The sequence below is a fragment of the Sorex fumeus genome, unplaced genomic scaffold (assembly GCF_029834395.1).
Source record: "Sorex fumeus unplaced genomic scaffold, SorFum_2.1 ptg000038l, whole genome shotgun sequence".
In the NCBI taxonomy this organism is placed as follows: Eukaryota; Metazoa; Chordata; class Mammalia; order Eulipotyphla; family Soricidae; genus Sorex; species Sorex fumeus.
The window spans coordinates 6,698,747-6,721,556 of record NW_026606095.1 but is presented as its reverse complement, the minus strand read 5'-3'; the positions used below and the strand labels follow the sequence as shown (position 1 = coordinate 6,721,556).

The 22,810-nt window shown below is 41.1% G+C and overlaps 1 protein-coding gene across 1 annotated transcript in view; it reads left to right on the top strand.

Annotated features, from left to right (window-relative positions):
- The window catches only part of PCSK5 (proprotein convertase subtilisin/kexin type 5), a 482,296-nt gene that overhangs the window by 38,463 nt on the left and 421,023 nt on the right, over positions 1–22,810 (top strand). The window contains exon 2 of the mRNA XM_056118773.1: positions 14,496–14,600. Coding sequence (XP_055974748.1) covers positions 14,496–14,600 — 105 coding nt within the window. The remainder of the gene's footprint in view (positions 1–14,495; positions 14,601–22,810) is intronic.

The window sequence follows — 22,810 nt, the reverse complement described above, 5'->3', positions numbered from 1 at the left end:
ATTTTCACCTATCAAAATATGTGCTGTTTTTTATTTGCTGCCAAAGATGTTGAAATTTTCTAGTTGCTAAGATGATTGATAATAAAAAAGAATATAAAATGTTCACCTAAATATAGGATATGTCTCATTCTTTGAGTGTTTAACTTCCTGTGTGTGTGTTTGCTTGTGTGTATGCATGCATGTGTGTATTGCGTGGTATGTATCATAGCTTGTGTGTGTGTTTGAACGTGTGCATTGTGTGATGTATATTTTAGTTTCTGTGTTTTGTGTATGTGTATGTATTGTGTGAGATGTATCTTATAGGTGGAATAGCTTGATACTACTGTCAAATAGGTAGAAGAGCTTGAATATTAGTTAATAATTTCTTTCAGTTTCTTTTCACAGAAAGAAATTATCTAGAGATGGGTTTTAAAAAATGTTCCAGGAGAATAGATGACTATAAATAGCAGTCATAATTGTTCTTATCTGAGGAATATAGCACAAGGATTATTTTACATTGAGGATGTAATTATTCATTTTAGACAAAAATTGATTGAAGAAAATAAAAGCTTAATGCATTTATAGTTCATTCTTAAGTAGCTTTCATAGACTTGTTATAAGTTGAATGTTGAACCCAATCCTTATCTGTAATATACCAATTTGAAAAATTACTTGCATGCTTTAGAGAGACATATTCTGATTTTGTAGAGAAGATGTAATTCCACATTTGCCGTTGACACGGTGAAAGTATCGGAATTAATTCAGAACTTTTATCTCATGTTCAACAGGAACTTTTTTCATTCTATCAGTAGGGTTTTTGGATGACTGACATTCAGAGCACAGCACATAAATGAGTGTCGAGGCAATTTATATGAGCACAGGGTTAAATACAAAATGTGGCATTCAACATTGATCACTATAACATGCTAGTTGAATTTAAGAAAGAAATATGGGAAAAGAAAAGTTGAAAAGCATTCATGGAGGTGTTTTCTAATTTTTTTAAAATTTGGCTAACTTCATTATGTTAAAAATTTTTATCAGATTCATGAACTCCATCCAGATTCTGCCATACCTAAGCGTTGAGTTGTGTGATGATCTCAGATAAACATCTTTTGTGAAAGTATCACAGATTGTCTAAGGAAAATATCCTTGGAAGTCTTGTCACACAAAGAAAAAAAATGGAAAAATTAAGCCATTCAGCCAAGAATAGGATTTTCTAGTTAGGAATGATGGTTGTGTGGCTTGAAGAAGTTGGTCAACCTTTTACGTTGGTACCCTTTATTAGAACCAAGAGCAGTGAGTGGATTTATGTCAGTTGTTCTGAAGAACTTTCTACAACTGGATATGTGCTTTTTGGAGTGTGTATGTGTCTGTGTGCAGGGGTGGGGTGGGAGGGAGGGTTATATCTGCTATGCTTAGGGCTTACTCTCGACTCTGAACTCAGGGATCACTCCTGGCGGTGAGTGGGAGACTCTATGCATTGCCAGGTCTCTGTGTGCAATGCAAGTGTCCTACCGACTGTAGTCAATCTCTGGACGGACTTTCTAGCAACTGCATAGAAATTTCAGCACTTTCCGCTAGCTTGGTTCAAGAATTGATTCCTATATCCAGGGAAGAAAGATTAAAATCCTTCCTGTTTGTCTTATCTAAGTCTTGAGATCCTATTACTTACCTTAAGGAAATCTCATGCTCATGTAATAAGTCAGAATAGAAGTTTGGATTTAGAACATTTGTTTTTATCTGTAGCTTTCAGTTTTTTTTTTTTTTTTTTTGGTGAAATTGTGTTTGTTTTTCTTACTTAGAATTTGCAGTCAAGGTGTTTTTGACTACCTGCTTTAAAAGTGAACTCTAGGTTCTGGGATTCTGCCACTGTGCTGCAGAGCTGAGGAACAGGAGGGAGGAAGAGGCCTCCTTAATGGTGAAGTCAGAGCAGTGAAGGCAACAGTGTCAGGGGCAATGCTTGATTGTGCTTATTGAATCATACTGGATTCATTTAAAATAAAAATGAAAGTGCTCTGACTACAGTTCGAGCGGGCCCAGTAATGTCTCCATCCTGAGACTTGTTGTTACTGTGTCTGGCATATCGAATACGTCACGGGTAGCTTGCCAGGCTCTGCCGTGTGGGCGAGATACTCTTGGTATCTTGCCAGGCTCTCCCAGAGGGGTGGAGGAATCGAACTCAGCTCGGCCATGTTGGCCGCTTGTAAGGCAAACGCACTACCACTGTGCTATTTTGGAGTCTGATGTCCAAACTTGAATGCTTTCTCACTTGGACATATTAATTGATGTCTCTTAGGTTTGGACTTGGTTTCCTTGTTTGTAAAATTAGATTTATTCTGCCTTTGTTACAGCATTATTTTGGGGGGGGCGGTGGGAGATTAGAAATAAGAAAGCACCAATATGTGGTAGCTTGGTTAGTCCTCATTAAAAACCAAACACAGTGAGTTTGGTTTTTACTTTTGGCCACACCCAACAGTGCTCAGGGCTGACACCTGGCTCTGTGTTTAGGAGTAACTCCTGTTGGGCTTGGGACCATATGGAATGTCGGGGATAAAACCTGGACACTTGTATGCAAGGCAAATGCTCTACCCACTGTGCTGTTGCTCTGGTCCCTGTGCAGTGACTATGAATAGATGGGTCACTGACTAGTTATGTTTTGCTGGGAAAATGGCTATATCTTGGACTTATTTTTAGGATTAAACAGTTTGTTATGAACAGAGTGCTTAACAAGCTGTGAGACCAATTTTAAACACTATATTAGCAGAGCCATGGGGAAACAGTATCTAATACTTAGAGTCCTGAACATTGAAGTGAATAATAGGTATTATGGTACTAAGGGCTCATCATGTTTGGTCTCGTTTTTTTCCTTTGACTCTCATAGATACCTAGCAAGGTATTCTACCTCGTATTACTTTCTTACTGCTGCTATTAAAAGTGACCATAATTTAGTGACTTCAAACATTTTTATCGTGTGTGAACATTATTCAGGGAGGACATTATTCAACTTGTGACATACCCACATATTTTACAAAGTGACTTCTGGCATCATAGAGATAATGTTATATACTTCTGGTGATAATGTTCTTCAGTGTGCTAATTAAAAAATATTGTGCTTTTGCTGTACATTCAGGTACTGTAATTCTCTGAAGACCTCTAATGGTGAGCCTAAAATTAAAAAGAATTCAGGAAGAAATAAAAGTATATTTTTGTGATATTGCCTTGATACTAAAATCCAAGGAAGATCCCTCCCCCAGTAGTTTACAACTTTTAATTTGGCTAAAAGTTTCTGAAACAAACATCATGAGAAAACATTCAGCTTTCCTTTACAGCTTTCCAACTCAAACAACAACAATGAAAACAGGAAGTTTTCTTAAGAGAAGAAAGAATATAAATTTAAACCTTAAACCTTAGATATTAGGGTTTGCTTTGTCATTCATCTCTTTAAAAAGTCCATATGGGGGCTGGAGAGGTAGACAGGGATGAAGGCATTTGCCTTGCATATAGCCAGCCACTATTGCATCCCCAGTCCTTTTGGTCCCATGAGCACTACAGGGAGTGATCTCTAGACCCAGAGCCAGGAGCAAACCCTGAGCACTGCTGGGTATAGCGGAAGCCCCCATCCCTAAAGTAAAAGGTTTATATGATTATCCATTCAAAACCAAGACACTTTATCCCTAGAAATGTAATCTGAATGTTCTAGGTTGACTGACCATAGTGCTATCCAGAAACCATCTTTGAATGTCATCACAAGACCCCTGTGGATCAAACAACAGAATAAAGGCCCAGAGTCCATTTTTTCTATGAAAGAACAAAGGATAGAGGGCTACAAGAAATTCTTCAAACTTCAACTTGGGAAGATTCTTTTCAAGTCATTTTGTGGCATATGAAGACAGTGCAATAAATAGCACTTGGGATACTTATTGCACTTATTTAACTTTGAATGTCTCATGGTGAAGATATGCCTTAAAGATAATTTCTGACCAACATGGAGAAACGAATAGAAGTTCCCTGAACTCAGTGGCGGAGCCAGAAAAGATAACCAGGATTCTTATTCCCATACGAGGTCAGAAATAAGTTTTTTCTAACTCTTCCAGGAACTTGTCAACACAGTTTTTGCACGGACATGGAGCAGATATAAATATCCCTTGAACACATCTCCTTTGTTAACTCTCAGGAACACTATGTTCTGGGTAATCGAGAGTTTGGGCAGCAGTCCTTTGAGTCTGTCCTTAGAGACCTTTCATTTTGCGTATCTTGTAGAATGGTTAAGTTGTGTGGTCTGGAGTACTCCCTGACAATCAACTTGAGTATCACCCTTTTACTAGCTGTTTGGCCCTAGGCAAGCTCTCAGGCATTGTTTTCTGCGCAGAAAATGTAAATGATAATACCTGCTTCATATTTTTTTTGTGGGTATGCTCTTTAGTAATGCCTAACGGTAGGTTTATGTTTCATAAATATTAGCAGTTCATCAGATTTCTGTGTTTTCTTGCACCTGGTTTAGTATTCATTGAATTCAATAGCAGTCTTGAATTTAAAAATAATTTTTGAATTTAAATATTTTCTTTGCAGATTTACAAACTTCCACGATTACATTTCAGTCATACTGAATATCCATCATTCACCTGATTGAATTCACAGTTGATTGAATATCTATCCTTCCACCAGTGCCCATTCTCCACCACCAATGTTCCAGTATCCCTCCCTCTATCCTCAACACATCCCCACCCCCTTGCCTTTGTAGCAGACACATTTCCTCTTACTCTCTTTCTCCTTTTGGGTATTATGGTGCTAAGTACCCATCATGTTTGGTCCATAGTCTACTTTCAGCATACATCTCTCATCCCGAGCAAGCCCGCCAAGCATCATTTACTTAGTGGTCCCTTCTCTATCCCAGCTGCCTTTTTCCCCAATATGTGAGGCCAGCTTCCAAGCCATGGAGCAATCCTCCTGGCCCTTATCTCTACTATCCTTGGGTGTTGCTCGATTTGCTTGAGCGGGCCCAGTAATGTCTCCATTGGAAACTTTGTTGTTACTGTGTCTGGCATATCGAATACTCTCGGTAGCTTGCCGGGCTCTCCGAGAGGGGCGGAGGAATCGAACTTGGATCAACCATGTTGGCTGCATGCAAGGGTTAATCTACCATAATGTTACTTTATTGAATTTAAATATTTTTTAAATAAGTTACAAGTGTAACTTTTGTTCATTCATTCTTAAGGCCATTACTTATGATAGGACCAGGACAGAAGTATTAAGAAATATAAAGGCAGACAGGGGCCTGGGATGTAACTAAGAAGCAGTTGCCTTGCACGAGTGCCTTGCCCTGGATTCGATCCCTAGCTACACACACACACACACACACACACACAGAGAGAGAGAGAGAGAGAGAGAGAGAGAGAGAGAGAGAGAGAGAGAGAGAAGGTAAAAGAGAAGAAATATAAAAGCAGCTTCAGTGACTAGTTATTAATTCTTTGACATGTTTTTGACATTTATTGACAAGTGATAAATTTATTCATTCTTTAAAAAGTATCAAGCAGAAAGAGCATGTTTCTCATGAAAATACTCAGTCACAGAAAGAGTTACACAGACATGAGCTCGAGGCCTTCTCTGAAGTTAGAGACATATCACTGGTGTGTTGAGCTCTTGAGTGGCAGGAATCATTTATTGATTCATTCATTGCACATTTTTGGGGTATTCCTGGTACTGTTAATTAGAGTAACCCATCAAATGAAATAGAGAGCTATTTGTAGGAAACTAACAATTTAGAGGAACAACAAATGGGACAGGTAAAGAGAGGTGAGGTAAGTTTTAGGTTAGAAATGTTTTGAGTGGTTGAGAGATACTGTCTTGGTAACCTCTTTCTTTCTTATGTAGGAGTACTGCTATTTATTCAGCCATTGATACAGCTGATTGAATTGGGCATGAACTCCACATTACTTTAAAAAATTATTTAATTGAATATCTGTGAGATAGACCAGAACAGCTGACGATTACAAAGCTGTTCATATTTGGGTTTCAGTGATACAATGATCCAGCACCCATCCCTCCACCAGTGTACATTTTCTACCACCAATGTCCCCCATTTCCCTACAACCATCACCCACCCCCCACCCCCTACCCCCAGCCTCCTCCTATGTCCTTCTTGCTCTCTCTCCTTTTCCTTTTGTGCATTGTGGTTTGCAACACAGGTGCTAAGAGGTCATGGTGTTCAGGGTGTTCAGTATTTTTATCAGGACAGTAAGTCTGGATTAGATTTTCAATTGAGTGGCAGCTTTGGGGTGTGGATGTGACTGCTGAGGCTTCCAGAAGTACAGGGAGGTGGGGGCAGGTAGCCCATCCTGACCCTGAGAAAGCCTGGAGATTTCAGCCACAAAACCTGCATACTAGAAATTTTCAGCAGATTATATCTTGTTGGGGCTGGAGTGATAGCACAGTGGTAAGGTGTTTGCCTTGCGCGCGGCTGGCCCAGCTGAGCTGGGTTTGATTCCTCTGCCCCTTTAGGAGAACCCGGCAAGCTACCGAGAGTATCTCGCCCACACAATAAAGCCAGTAAAGCGTATTCGATATGCCAAACACAGTAACAACAAGTCTCACAATGGAGATGTTACTGGGCCCACTTGAGCAAATCGATGAACAACAGGAGGACAGTGCTGCAGTGCTATATCTTATTGAGGTCCATCCTGAGACTGTGGAGTTGGGTGGAGAGTATGGCGGTGATTTTGGATTATGGAGGAAGCAAGTGGCTGTTGGGGGTTCTGCTTGGGCAGGCACAGGCCAACCTGCCCCCCTCCAGTTTACCCTAGTTTGTTCAGCCATGCACAGGTTCAAACTTAACTGTGGTTTTGATCTCTTTCGAGATTTATTTATGGGTCTCTGAAGCAAGGCCAGTAATAAAGCGTACAGGGTGGCACTGGAGTTGGTTCATGGGAGTGACTACCAGTGCTTCCATGAGTATTGGGAAGTGGGAGTAGGTAACCGATCCCAACTCTGAGAAAGACTGGAGTTTTCAGTCACAAAATCTGTATACCTGAATATTCAGCAGATTATGTCTTGGTGGGGTTCGTCCTGAGACAGTGGAGTCAGGCCAAGGGTGTAATGGTGATTTTGGATTGTGGAAGCAAGTGGCTTCCGGGAGCCTCTCCTTGGGTGGGTGCCAGGCCAACCCAAGCCCTCTTGTTTACCTTGGTCTGTTCAGCCGTGCACAGGTCAGAGGTTAACTGCAGCTTTTGATCTCTTTCGAGATTTATCTATCCATCTTTGAAATAAGGCCAATAAATGAGCTTGTATAGCTGAGCCGGAGGTGGTTTGTGGGCATGTCTCCCACATACCTAACTTTTGGCCATTTAATTTCTTGGTAAACTTGGTCCCAAGTTGTTGGGGTCCAGTCAAAGGTACGGCTGCAATTTTTGGGTATCAGGAAGCCTGAAGGCACCATCAGGTTGCTGATGCACTTGCCCTGCAGGTACAGATTGATCTGCCGGCAGCACCATACCCCCTTTGGTAACCTCTTTGATTCTTCTTTGAAGAGTACTTTCTGGAATACAGAAGGTAAATAAGGGAATTTATTTCCTTTTTCTCAGGGAAGCCTGAAGGGGTCATTGTGATCCACATTTAATGATGGAAAATAGGATGTCCAGTTACTACCTCTATAAAAATATGTCTGAATAAATTTAACCAGTTAGAAGTTTCAAATTTCTTTGGGAGTTGTCAAAGAGGCTTGTTTCATCAGTAAGAATGTAGTCTTGGTCACTTGGTTCTTACTATCTCACCTGGGAAAGTGGGCTCGAGGTCAGATTGTAAGGTCAGAGGCAGTCCATGCTTAATTGAATTCTATTATTTTCTCATCCCCCAAGTCATTTTGTAGCAGGGAGGAAAAAGAACCAGAAGTCTGAAAAGAGGAGTGTCAAGCTTTTAAAATGACTATGTCGTAGGTCTACTTTTCATAATCTCAAGTGTAGCCATTTCTGTACGAAGCTAGATGAGTATGACAAATGTAATTTATTCCATCGTATGCTAATAAATAGTAAACATTGACCTTAAGGGAAAAAAAGTCATTATTTTTTCTTGCTGTAAGTACTGTCACTGTTGGTTTCAAGTCATGAATGTGTTGGCCTGTGTGGGAAAAGTACTGTGGGGCATTGCATTTGACTTTTGCAGGCCTACAACCAAAGGCTTCCACAAGCTTAAGTCCTTATATTGATAGAATTATCACCACAATCCTGCTGTCTTTTCCCAGCCAGTTTCCACTTCATACCCAGTTTGTCAACAGACAGACTTTCTGTCACTGTAGATGAACTACCCTAGAATTTTGTACCACCCCCCTAGAATTCTGTACCTGATCAACCCTAGAAATTTGTAGATGGACTACCCTAGAATCAGTGAAGTCATGCAGTATGCACTCGTTTATGTAAACAAAATGATGTTTTGAAATTTATCTGTGCTTTTGCATTTATCAGTAGTTTATTCCTTTTGATCAGCAGGGTGCCTTCCTATTTCATGGATATACCGCAATTTATACCACGACCATCCTGTTATTTGTTGATTGCCTCCAGCAGGCTCCAGTAACGTCTCCTTCATCCTAGCCCTGAGATTTTTTAAGAAAGTGCCATATTCAAGGCTCTTTAGGAGAATGAGACCCATCATTGTTACTGGTATTTGGCATATTGGGTATACCACGGGGAGTTTGCGTGGGACCAGCACAATTTATACACTCACCTATTGATGAGATTTGTGGTGCTTCAATTTTTAGCTCTCATGTCTTCTTGTCCCAGACACTATATTTCTAGGTATTTACCCAAAAGAAATGAACTCTGGTCCCAGGCAAAAATCCATAGCTCTTTGCAGCAGCTTTCTCGCTTACTCTACCAACCTTAGAACTCAGATGTTCCACGATCCCATTAGAACCATAAGTTACTCCTGTGTTAAGTAGTGACTATTGTGCTATATGGGTAGAACTATTAGATTTTCAATTTGTTTTCTAGTATCTTTTCATGTGTTTGTTGGACATTTGTACATCTGTGAAATGTTCTATTTTTTGCCCCTCTTTCAGCAAACAAATCAAATAGAACATTGTTGAATGGAGTCCAAACAGGGTTGGAGAGATTGCTCCAAAGGCTTCATACATGTTTGCATGTGAGAGACGCAGCTCTGATCCCTGACATCATCGTTCCTTGAGCACCCCTGGAAGGGACCCCTGTGTAACTAGCTGGGTATCAAGTATGGGTTCCTTGAGCACCATCAAGTATGACCCCAATACCCCCCTCCCTCAAAAAGGATTTAGTGAAGTCTAAAATTAAAGAATGCAGGAGGTAGAACAAAGAAGACAAGACACCTGTCCTTAACCTTGGGACTTCATAATTGTGACCAACTCCCCAGTTTGCCTGAAACCACCTCATAGATTATGCTCAGAAATGTTTGGTCTCTGGAAACAGCACAGTCTTAGGAAGATCAGTGCAGTTGGTAGGTCACCTTTGAGGATGTTGCAGACTAGATTCCTGGAGTCCTCAGTGTGGGGCCGGTTGGGGTTGTTGTAAGCGTAGGTGAGACTGTTAGTGGTGAATAAACTCTGAAAGACCACGCAGCTTCTTACCAGGGCAAAGTGAGTGGGAAATACGTATTTTCTGCCTCAGCTCACTGTTCTGAATTCAGTACCTTGCTTGGGCCATAAGTGTTTCCTAGCTCTCAGAATGTTTTCTCTTGCTCCCAGAAAAGGAAAAGAAGGTAAAGAAAAACAGAATTCTTCCAAGAATTGAATTTTTCTTCTTGGACCGTAGAGGTTTTTTTTTTTTCTTTCTGAATTTTAAGTACTATGGACTCAGTTCTGCTTAAGTTTCAATTTTCTAATCAAATACAGTGGTCCCTGGGAAAACAAAGATAACTCTATCTTACCAAGAATTTACATTTTAGCAAAAAATAGTTTATGAACCACGCTTACTCCTATGAATATGATTTGGTTGAGAAGAGGTAGGGTAGTGAAGTTCTGTGAGGAGCTGCCAGTAAGGAAAGAAGGCACAAAAATTTGACAGATCTAAGATTTAAAGATGAAATTTACGGGATTAGTTTTCATATAGAGTTGTATTGCTAGTCAGGGGAGGGTATTTGTGACTACAGAAGAGGCCAAGGGAGAAGGAATTATTTGCCTGCCTTTCTGTGACATTAAGAAAAAGGCTGAGCTTTGATCTGTCTGCTACTGATTTTATACTTTATGTCCTCATTTGGTTCCTGATTTATTTTTTAAGAGATCCCCACATTAGTTATATATTGTTCTTTGTTTCAGCCTAGTGCATAAGAGATAAACAACATCGTCTTTTGTTTCACATTATCCCAGAAGAGCTAGATGGAACGCCTGCTTATAGATAATATTACTGCTCTGTTTTCATACACTGTCTTTCTTTTGAATAACTCCCAATATGTTATGACATTTTTCTTCTTAATGTTTATTAAAGGCCCTCAGCATGCTCAGTGCTTTTGAAAGAATATAAAAGACATAATTCTTGCCAATAAGGGACATGCATATTAATAGATGAGACATAAACATGTGCTAAAAAATACATAATATTCTGGGATGTGACAGATTATTTTGTTTGGTTGTGGTGGAATGAACACCCCTCCTTAACTGTAGTCTTGCCAAAAAAAAAAGAGTAAAGAGATGTCTAAGCCTTTAGCCTTCAGAAGTACAACCGTGAGAGAGTTGTTATTTTAGTTAAGGTAAAATGAGACCATTTAGGCTCAAATTAGCCTCAATTTTATAGTTTGATGATAATCACATATAACTCCAGTGTGTACAATTTTAATGATTCAGAAATTCTGATTTTCCTATTATTCCTTCTGCAGTTCTTTTTTCTTCCGAAAACATGTCATGTATTGAACTTGGAACTAGGGACAAAGTTGTGAGCAAAATAAGCTGTGAACCTGTCTTGAGGGAACACACAAACATTCAGTTTGGGAGAACATGAATGTTAAATCAGTCATGGTACTCATCGGCAGTCTTAGGATTCTCTGAGATGATATAACAAGGGAAGCTGATTAAGTTTGGCGAATTGTGATGACTTCCTAGTTTCAGTGAGGTGTACAGACGAACAAGAGCAAGCCAAGTGTAGAGGATGAAGTAGGGGATGTTGCAGGTGTCAAGGAAGCCATGGTGACTTAGTCAAAGCACTGAAGGAAGGCCAGCATGGCTAAACTTAAGAGATTTGAACAAAGGTAAGATATGAGGTGAGCTTAAAGAAGAGACTGGTGAGCCAGCACTTGTAGGGCCCTGGCTATTCCTTCGTGTCACAGTGCCCAAGCGCTGGATAGTGGCCCTTCCTTGCTCTCAAACCATGGCACTAGATGTGGTTTCTGTTGCAAAAAAGATGGTGGCTGGCCTTGTAAATCAGTAGTCTTCAGTCAGTGGGTAGGTAACACAGATGAAGAGTTCTCTTGGCACAATATAGATGTGGATATATTTGTTCTGCTTTATTTTTAAAACCCTATTGTATTGTGGGTAGGTAAAGCATATGAAGAGTTCTCTTGGCACAGTATAGATGTGGATATGATTGTTCGGATTTATTTTTAAAACCCTATTGTTAAATACTATTAATTGCTTGGGCTGGAGCGATAGCACAGCGGGTAGGGCGTTCGCCTTACAAGCAGCCAACATGGCCGACCCGAGTTCGATTCCTCCGCCCCTCTCGGAGAGCCCGGCAAGCTACCGAGAGTATTCGATATGCCAGACACAGTAACAACAAAGTCTCCAATGGAGACGTTACTGGGCCCGCTCGAGCAAATCGACGATCAACGGGAGTGCCTTTACCTTTACCTTACCTTATTAATTGCTATTACTGTTAATTTTTCTGAGGTAGTTCAATTTTTTTTTTTTTTTTTTTTTTTTGCTTTTTGGGTTATACCTGGCAATATACAGGGGTTACTTCTGGCTCTGCACTCAAGAATTACTCCTGACGCTGCTCAGGGGACCATTTGGGAATTGAACCCGGGTTGGCTGCCTGAAAGGCAAATGCACTACCCGCTGTGTTATTGCTCCAGCCTCCTCAAACTTTTTTTTTTAAAAATGAAGATAGTATTAGTTTATGAAATTGTTGGGGCACAATTTAAAAGTCTATAGTACCATAGTACAGTTACCACCAAAGTATCCGTAGTTTGCACCACTGCTTGCTGACTTCTGTACCTCCCTCAGTTCCCTGCCCCTGACCCTTTTGGTAACCTCAGTTCTGCAGTCCTGAGTTCATGATCTATTTTTGTTGGTTTTTCCTTCTTACTTGTTTGCTTCTCTGCAGCCCACATATGAGTGAGGATGAGCTCATTGAGTATTAGTCTTTCTCCTTCTGACTTAACATTTCAAGTAATATTTAAGCATAACACAACTGCGTAATTTATGCAACTTTTTTGTCTAATGTGCTTTTTTAATTTATATTCTTTAATGCTTATTATTTTTGTTCATTTTTTAAAAATTTTTATTAGTGAATCTCCAGAGACAGGGTAGGGCGTTTGCCTTGCACGCAGCCACCCTGGCTGAGCCAGGTTCGATTCCTCCGCCCCTCTTGGAGAGCCTGGCAAGCTACCGAGAGTATCTCGCCCGCACAGCAGAGCCTGGCAAGCTACCCGTGACATATTCAGTATGCCAAACACAGTAACAACAAGTCTCAAAAAAAAAAAATGGAGACGTTACTGGGCCCGCTCTAGCAAATCGGTGAACTACGGGATTAGAGGATAGTGTCATTAGTGAAACACCATGAGGTACAGTTGTAGACTTAGAAATTTTAGTGCTTGAGTTTCAGTTATACAATGATCGGGTACCCATCCCTCCACCAGTGCCCATTCTCCACCACCACTGATCCCAGTATCCCTCCCACCCTTCAACCCCCACCATCCCACCCTGCCTCTGTGGCAGGGCATTCCCTTTTGTTCTCTCTCTCTTATTGGGTGTTGTGGTTTGCAAAAGAGGCAATGAGTGGCAATCATGTTCGGTCTATAATCTACTTTCTAATGTGCTTGTTGTAATGAAAAATAGGAGACTTTTCCAATGTGACCACCCCCCAGTACCATCCATGTTGTTGCAAATGACAAGATTTTATTTTTTATGTTTATGCCTAAAGTAGTATTTCATTGACTACCACAGTTCCATTGCATTGGACACCTGGCTTATTTCTAGATCTTGACTCTTCTGAATAGCAGTGTATTGAAAATAGGTGTCCATATGTCTTTTTTGAATTCCTGTTACTGTGTTCTTTGAATGACGGCTGAGGAGCAGAATTGGTGCATAGTATGATGTTCCATTTCTTAGTACTCTGAGAGCTTTTCATGGACGACCACTGTACATTCTCACCAACAGTGAAGGAGGGTTCCTGTTTCTCCACACCCCTACCTAGCAATTTGGAATGAAATTTTAAAACTGCAGTAATCTTAAAAAATTAATTCTGCTAACATGCTATTTTACTTCTTTTTGACTTTTTGAACACATCTGGCTGTGCTCGGGGCTCATTCCTGATTCTCTGCTCAGGGATCACTCCTGGCAGTGCTTGGGAAATCGTAGGTGGTACTGGGGATTGAATCTGGATTGGCTCCATACAAGCAAGCTTCTTACCCATTGTTTTATCTCTCCGGCCTCCCAACACCCAACTTTCTAGAAAGGAAAAGATACTTCTGCTGAGTGTCAGAAACAAACTCTACTCTTATTTTTTTTTTGGGGGGGTGACCATATGTGACCCACATTTTATAATTTGCTGAAGGGCTATATTGTTTGGGACTTTGTTATTTTGTTTTCCTAAATTGGACAAGGGCCTATTTTCAAAGTTATCCCAAATAAATATGTTTGCCACTAAAGGAAAAACCCTCCCACCCCCATCCAGCCAAAGAAAAAACCCTATCAAATTTAAGTAAACAATTAAGATAAAGTGGATTGAACTTCTTTTTACAGAAGTCAGCCGATAGGTAGAGTATGTGATCTTTGTTTTGTTTTAAAAATCGCCATTCCACTTTTCAGCTTTGCAATACTTGAATAACTGCTGTGTATTTATGCTGTCTTCTGAAGTCAGGAAACAAACTAAGTAGTGTTTTCTTTGAATGATCAACTGCCTAGGACTTGTTGCAAATTAACGATATAAATAATCTAACAAGGTCCTTCATTGTACATTTCTTGAAGCAAACAGAGTGCAATGTGTTTTTAAATCCAGACAGCGATTTGATTTTTTTTCTCTTTACCACATTTGGATATAGATTGATATAAAATTACTTAAAAATGCTGCATATAAATTAAACATTAAAAGGAAGCTATGGAGAGGCTAAGCTGCCCCATTATAATCTTTCCCTCTGCACTCACTGCCTCAAGGACACTCATTTCATATCACTTGTCCTTCTTTTGAAAACTGATCACCCGGGTTCAAGTAACATTTAAGCATAACAGACAACTGCATAATTTATGCATCTTTTTTTTGTCCTGTGTGCTTGTTTTAATGACAAAAAGGGGACTGTTTATGTACATTAACAATGCCTCCTGTCTCTTTTCCCTCCTGCCTTTGCAGATCGGGGCTCTGAAGGACTATTACCACTTCTACCATAGCCGGACGATTAAAAGGTCAGTTCTCTCGAGCAGAGGAACCCACAGTTTCATTTCAATGGAACCAAAGGTAAGAAGAACCAGTTGGGTGGGGACCAAGAGGCAAAGCTTCTGCATTTTTCATTGGTAATAAAATCACACTTGCAGCACGACGACTCCAGTTTCAAGAGTTGTCATAAGATCTTTCGGTCTAGCATCTTTCATTCCTCTGGACACAAAACCAGGCAGTAGCTCGCTTCTGGCCGAAGTGCCGGTATCATCTAAGCAGTTGTTGATTTGGTTCATAAGTAGGGGCTCTTGTGGAGGGGGATGGGGATGGGAGCGAGGTAGATTCAAGAAGTATTGAAGTATTGGGGCCAGAGCGATAGTACAGCAGGTACACTTGCCTTGCACAAGGCCCACCTGGGTTCGATCCTTGGAATCCCATATGGTCCCTTGAACATCACCAGGAGTAACCCCCGAGGATTGCTGGGTGTGGCCCCCAAACAAAAACAAATCAACAACAACAAAGTGTTGAAGTGTTATATGACTCCAGTGTCTGCCTATCTGAGATTCTACCTGAGCTCCAGGGGAAGGGGGCTCTCTTCCAGACCCCTAAGGTCAGGCCTCAGATTACTGTGCATTTTGGGAAGTTCATCTGGCTGGGTAGTGCCAGGCAACCCCAGGGCATCTGTGTGTTTGGGACTGGAGGGCCAGGCGCACATGGGAACAGAGGATGGCTCCCGCTTCTCTCTGGTTGATGGTACCCTCTCATGCCCGTTGTCTTTATTCCAGTTCTTTGGGTGTATGAGCACTACTGGGTGAGTCCAGAAGGAGGGAGACTGTGCCCTGGTTTCCCTTTCCTTTTAGGTCATGGGAGTTAGGAAGCTGAAGGGAGTTAGGATCAAACTAAAACTGGGAACTAAGGGGTGAGTTAAACATTTGTAATAATTCAGTTAGCAGATGGACCTGACTTTTGATAGGGAATGACTTGGCCTACCCAAAGCAACAAGAGAACATCTGGACCGACCTGCCCCAGCTCTGTGTGGACTCACTCACTGGTTATATTATCTATTGATAAGGAAAGATTTTTTTCCCATTATGATTTAGGTTTGTCATATGAACTCATTTTGAAATAAATTGACCAACAAATCCCTGCCGGTGAGCTGAATAGCCTTACCCAAAGATTTCTCAAATACTGTTTTTCTTTGGTAAAGCAAAAAGTCCATATTTAAATTAATATGCAAATTAGGTTTGCTTTTTGACGTCTGCCCTGTGCTCTCTACCAGGGTTCTTCTACTTGGCTATTCTTTTTTCCTGTAATATTGTACAGTGTTAATAATTATGAAATTGTCTCTTGTTGACTGGAAAAAGCATATTTCTTGCAGGTCCCAGTAGCCTTTAATAGACATATTCTAGTGGCCCATGGATTGCATTTCTTTCCTCCTTCAATTCCATTTAGAATTGAAAGAACCTGGAAATGTAATCATTTTGGATATTGTTGAATGAACTAAGTTTCCAAAGCAAGGTCATGTTTTTCAACTTTCAAACAACCTTTTGGAAGCATTTTTTTGTGGAGGTAATTAGAATGATTCCAACTTCAGATCACTTACAGACAATGCCAATTTGAAAAATCAAGTATTAGTTGGTTTGGAACACAGGTTTTCAAACAAACATTTGACCTGTTTTTTGGAAAAAAAAAAAAACCCAAAAAACAAAAAAACTTTTGCACCTCCCTAGAATCCCTCCTCATGTTTTATTATTATTTTTTTTCTTTGGTTCCACATCCACTTGTGCTCAGGACTTACTCCTGGCTCTGTGCTTAGGGATCACCCTTTAAAAAATTTTTTTGGGGAGGTGACATACTTTGTGATGCTTAGGAGTTACTCCTGGGTCAGCACTTAGGAATTACCCCTGGCTGTGCCCAGGGGATATATGGGATGCCAGGGATTGCAGTGTGCATGGCTGTACTATCTCTCCAGCCCCTCTGGGATCATTCTGGATCCTGTTCACTTCTGACTGGCACATCATCCATGGTACCAAGGAGCAGACCGGGCTCAGCCATATGCAAGGCCTTACCCCTTGTACTATCTTTATAGTCCATGAAAATCTAACTTTTTTAGAACAGACAAATAGAAAGTGTCCCCCAGATGACACTGAGATTACTATCATCGTCTCGCTCTCAACGGAACGACCATCTCTGAATGCAACAGCTATGTGTACCTAGGTCGAGAAGTCAACATGACAAATGACTTGGCACCCGAGCTGCGCAGGAGGAAGAGAGCGGCTTGGAACGCCTTCAAGAACGTCGAAGAAATAGCTAAGAGGATGAAGAACCTCCGGCTCCGGGCACATCTCTTTGATTCCACTATTCTTCCTGCTTTAACATATGCCTCAGAGACCTGGGCTCTACGCAAACAGGATGAGAATGCTTTTCAGGTCTCCCAAAGAGGAATTGAAAGAGCTATGCTTGGAATATCACGTTTCACTCAAATGAGAGAAAGAATCCGGAGTTCCGACCTCCATCGACGATCAAGAATCAGGGATGCTGTCTTGTTTGCCAAGGCATCAAAAATCAGATGGGCTGGTCACGTAATGAGATTTAGAGACGACCTCTGGACTAGAGCCGTTACAGACTGGATTCCACGGGATGTCAAAAGACCGTGTGGCCACCCACCTACCAGATTATCAGACTTCTTCATCAAGATCATGAACGATCGGTTTGAGGCTCTTCATGTTCCTAGAGCGAACTGATGCCATTGGGTTACACTAGCACGCGACAGGGACAAATGGAGAAGTTACTGATGCCTGCTCGAGCAAATCGAAGATTAACGGGAAGTCAGGTGATCAAGTGATCATCGTCTTGCATTGGTCTAGCCCCCACACTGACACTAGAGGGTGGGAGCATGGTATTTTCAACTTTGGGAAAGTCTGGTTGGAGAAAAGAGGGAAATGTAAAGATTTGTTCATTGTTTTCATGCTGAAAAATAAACTTTGATATAGGGCTATTCACCAGTCTTCCGTGTTGCCTTGGCAAATTTGGGTCTCATTTCTTCTTGGTGCATCAGGTAGTTTAGTAGGCTGTCAGAGACCTTGGATTTGGGACATAACTGGAGTTTATATATTCTTTCTTACCCAGGACAGAGGAGCCAAATCATTTCAGGTCACTCTGAGGGCATAAGCTTCATCTTTCTGTGTCCATAAATACAAAAATAATCCTAAATTGGAGCCACACAGTTTTCTTCGCTGGTCTTTTTTTCTCTCATGTGTGGCTGATGGGTAGTGTGTGTGCAGAGTGGAGGTAGATTTCTGATTGAGGGGGAAGTGATTTAGTTGAAAACAGTGGTAATGTGTAAAATCATGATCTCAAGAAAAGGAGATATGCAGATGAATTGTAGGGAACATGTACACTGGGCAGCCTGGCTCTTTTTCGCTGTAGGCAGTTGTGTGGCTCTTAGTTACCTCTTTTTCTTAGAGGGTTCTTCTTTAGAAGGTAGCTCTAGGGCTGGAGAAATAGAACAGTCAATAGGGCGCTTGTTTTGCACGTGGCTGACCTGGGTGTGTTCCTCAGCACCACTTCCACAAGCCCAGCCTGGAGTGATCCCTGGGTATAGAGCCAGGAGTAAGCCCTGTGCACTGCAAGGTGTGGCCCCAATTTTTTTTTTTTAAAAAAGGAGGATATGAAGAAAGTGTAAGAATAACTACATTGTAAGAACACCCCACTTGGTGCTAAGAAAAGGTGGCGGTCGGTTGGAAGACACAAGCGTGGAGAGGAGTCTGGCTTTTCTTATGGTAACATTGTGTGGTGATTAGATTTTTAAGTGACAGTACTATGCATACTCCTAGGATAGCATCAGTAGAATCAGTAAGTCTTAACATGATTTTATCTCCTTATCTCTTTCCCTCACCCTCTCCCTGTCTATCTATTTTGGTTCACTGCCTTTTCTCCAAGAGTCCCAAACTCAGGTTCAGAAACCCTGGTCTTGAATTAATGTTCTCAGAAGCTGGTCTTTAATCTGATTAGAAGGCTTTGCTAGGCCTGTGGCATTTGGTCAGGAAGAGTGGTGTCTGGAGGACCACTTTGGTCCTTATAACTCGGGAGCTTGGCCGCACAAATATTTACCAGTGATGCAGAGCAATAAACTCCTTTCATTCTTCTTCTCCAGAACAGAAAAGCAAGCTTCCAGAATTTCCTATTAGATTAGTCTGAAAAAAACAAAAAGACTGTTATTAAATTAGGCACCCATGTTCTGTTCATATGTAGTTAATTACATATGTTCAGCTCTCTCTTTATACTTACTAGATTGCTGTCTTAAAAGTTCTGATCTTTTAACCTTGCATCTCTTCAAATCCTTTTTCTGTCTCCAAATACATCTGCAATTTGGGCTAGAACCATCCCTTGCCATGGGTGTGGGGATAGGTTCCTGATCTCTCCTATTACATGTTTTCCTAAAGTTTTTCTCCATTTACATGGCTTATTGTTTTGTGTGTCTTAATTATGGAAACAACTACTTATATACTAAGTTTTATTTATGACTGGTCAGAGCCTTCTGAGAATCAGACCTGTCTTTTTTCTCTCTAATGCTGGCATTCTGTCCATTAGTTCTAAGAGGTATATTTAAGATCTATTAAGTCATTTAGTGACTGAGTTCTGTCTGATTCAAGGCAAGCGGTTTTCTTATTGTTACCTATGATATGTCTGACACTAGCTTTTTCCCATTGAATCAACTTTGCCTTCTGGACCTACACATAAGAGCCTATAAATATTTGAAGCCTGTGCTTATTCTGTTGCACATGTCACTCCATCAGCAATGCCCAGAATTAAGTTCAAGGCATTAACTCACAGAGATATTGCCCATTTGGTACATTTATACACAAACCATTTCCTCGGAAGAAATTTTAATGCAGAGCATTCAGGCATCATACAACAACAAGTAAAGGGGTATAGAAAAAGGACAGGAAGAGAGAGATGACAGTTGGAAGTAGTTAGCAATTCAAATGAAGTCAGGCCTGGGAAAGAAGAAATGTGTATTCAAGTTCCTTGCAAGGTAATCCAGGGTGGGAACTCTTGATTTTCAGTGGATGGAGATTCTTCTACATTGAGAAAAGAATACCTGGTAGATTAAGGAGGAGTTCAGGGTTACCTCACTCTGCAGAATAACTGCTTTTTCTTGAAAAGTTGTACGAATCCACTTATCAGTAAAATCTCAATTCCCTGTGGATTCACTTTTATGGCTGGTTGTGTAATTGATCCATGGAGACATCCTGCCCTTTTGTTATCTATTTTTAAATTTGAAACCTTTCATAAGTTATTTAGATTCATCTGATTACAAGGATTCTTACCTGTGCAGGTAAAGAATCCACTTAGCAATAGATGCTCTGAAGTCTAGAGACTCAGTGTTATCTGGCTTCCATGCATGAAACTTAGCCATGCCTAGTTGCTAATAAGATTCATCTGGACTAGGGCAGCCCCAAAGTCATTTCACCCCAAGTTCAAGTGCTTCTTGTCCAGGCTACTTCCTCCATTTCCTCACATCCACCCCCCCTCCTTCTCCCAGCTGAAGCTCCTGTGGCCATTTCCTTTGGCAGGTTAGTTTAATGCTTTTTGGTTTGAGATGGAATCATAGTGTTATGGTCTGACTTCTCTTCAGAGAAGAGCATTTTATGATCTCATCTTCTGGAGTGTGTGCCCACCTGCCATGCGGAGGACCTTGGTGAGCTGAAGAGCAGCTGTTCTCAGTGGCTGTCCAAGGCTTTGTGCTGTCCAGTGTATAGCTTGTCTCATAATTGTGGGTGGTGAGCCTTTGTCTCCGAGCATCCCACTGGTGAATGAAAGTCATTTCCAAATATCTTGGAAAAGCTGAAAGCAGTATGGCCTTATATCTGCTCATGAGCCGTGCTGCATGGTGGTCAGGAGGCTTTTGGGGGACTTTGCTGTTCTTGGTTCTTTTTGTACCACCATTCCACAAGGCACAAAATAACCACCATCATAGCACATTTGTGTCTTTGGCTTTTGATGATACTCCTGTATCTTTGAAAAACCCAGAAAAGAGTGCAGACTCCCAACGAAAGTATTTACCTTGGAGCGATAGCATAGCGGGTAGGGCATTTGCCTTGCACATAGACAACATGGCCAACCTGAGTTTGATTCCTCCGCCCCTCTGGTGCAGGTGACAAGCAAAGCCAGGTGTCAGGAGAGCCTGGCAAGCTACCGAGAATATATCGCCCTCATGGCAAAGCCTGGCAAGCTACTCGTGATGTATTCGATATGCCATACACAGTAACAAGTCTCACAGTGTTATTGGGCCTGCTCAAGCAAATTGATGAAGAACGGGAGGACAGTGACAGTGACCACCTTAGATACATTTCTCATGGTGAGATAGCTGAGAGTGCAGGAGAGAAGAGAGTGGAGGAAGGTGATATTGCATCCACCAGATCCTTCCTTCTTACTTCCAGATACTTCATTTCTGGGTGGCCAGAAGTCAGAGTATTAAGAGTGTACATTGCTAAGATAGTGAATGGGAAAGTTGGGGTCGTGATCCGAATCCTTTACAGCAAGAGTGGATTCAAATAACCAGCCAAGTCCAGAATTGACCAGTCTGGAAAAGTTGCCAAATATTTATTAGAGAGCACTTGGCAGTACTTCATTTTCAAAGGTGATGGACAGTGGGGGTGCAGGTGACAAGCATAGCCACGTGTCAGATCTTGGGGTACAGCCTCCTGCAGAGGTGGAGACCTTGCTGACCATGAGGGAGTGGCCACTGCTCAGCTGTGACCAATTGTCACCTTGGCAGGTTGATTCTCTCTTGTCAAATTTTAAAGACTCTCTAAGCCTAGAGTTTTATAGAGCATTTGACTAATAATTGCACTGCTCAGAGTTACTCAGATGGGGCCGATAAAATGCACCTGAAAAGCATCCTAGTAGGTCATATCTTGAGGGAAGGAAGGGAGGCAGAAAAAGATGGTATTTAGCATGTTCATGGGCTTTGCTTTTTTTTTTTTTAACCCGGAAGCCCTCGTGATGGCTCCAGTTTGATTTCCTTCTGTGGTCTCATCTCCAAATACATAAATCCTTTGGACATAAATAAAGGGTTCTGGGGGTTCTGATTCTGAAAAGGCTGTTGCTGGGGAAAAGTGTGCTGGAGAATTCCTTCTGGCTTCTCTTGTGCTTCACTCTACTTTTCACTGACAGGTGTAGTCCTGAGCAAAACTGTCTTCTCGAAAAATGAAGCTGAAGGAAATGGGTTGAGTCAAAGGCACCCCGTACTCACCTTTTACTCAAGCTAACGCATTTGTTCCCGTGAGCACAGCTGCTCTTCAGTAGTGTTTCTCCACTGAGTGGAAGCTTCTTAAGATAGTAAAAGATCAGTGGAATTTCCTTTAACCTTGGATCAAATTTGCTTTGTGTTTTAATTGTCTTCAGGGACCACCAGGATCTCTCTTCTTTCTGTCTCCCTGAGCTCGTCTTGGCTCCACCTTCTTTTTATATATCTCGGTTTGTTCTATTGATATCTCTATTTCTTCAAGTAGCCTCTAAACTTTTCCCCTAGTTTTCTTTGCATGGGATGTTCTCGTTCTGGTCTTTGAATATGAATATCTTCTTGTACGTCTCATGCCAGAGTGGATGTCATCTCAATAGTCTCCCTTGCCTAAAATAGATCCTTATTCCCATCAAACCAGCCCCTGACTAGCTTTAATATGTCAATTTCTTTCTTGTCCATTTGAATTTTAAACCATATTATCTATTGGATTGTTGTTTACCTTTTTCCTTCTAGAATATAAACTCAGTGTAGGGTGACCTTGGTTCATGAAATGTGGTATTGCCACATGGAATAGTTTCAGGAAAAGAATGAATGATACTTTAAAATGAACTTTAGTAGGAAAATAAACTATAGAGACAATGCTAAAACTAGGAACTATAGTTTTTCTCATAATTTTCCAAGAACTTACATCACTTTGTGATGATGTAGATAGTACTGTGATTTTAAGCGCTGTCGTGGGAGCAACCAGTTGGAAAGAGAAAATGAGAGAGACACTCAGTAGACTGGGGTTATTTGGATTCTAATCTTAGCTTTACTACTATTTCTGAGTTTCTGTTAGCATGTCACTCCTCATTGGGCTTATTTCACTTGTAAAATCATGAAGCAGATGAGTTATTTTTAAATGTTCATTCCAGTCCATTAATCACCATCTTAAATCAGTGTCACTTGTGATTTTTTTCCGTTGGTTCCCACTGCCCAGGAAATCCTCCCGTTTCATAGGCACTGTCTTTCCAAACTCCCTTTTTATGGTTAGTGTCTT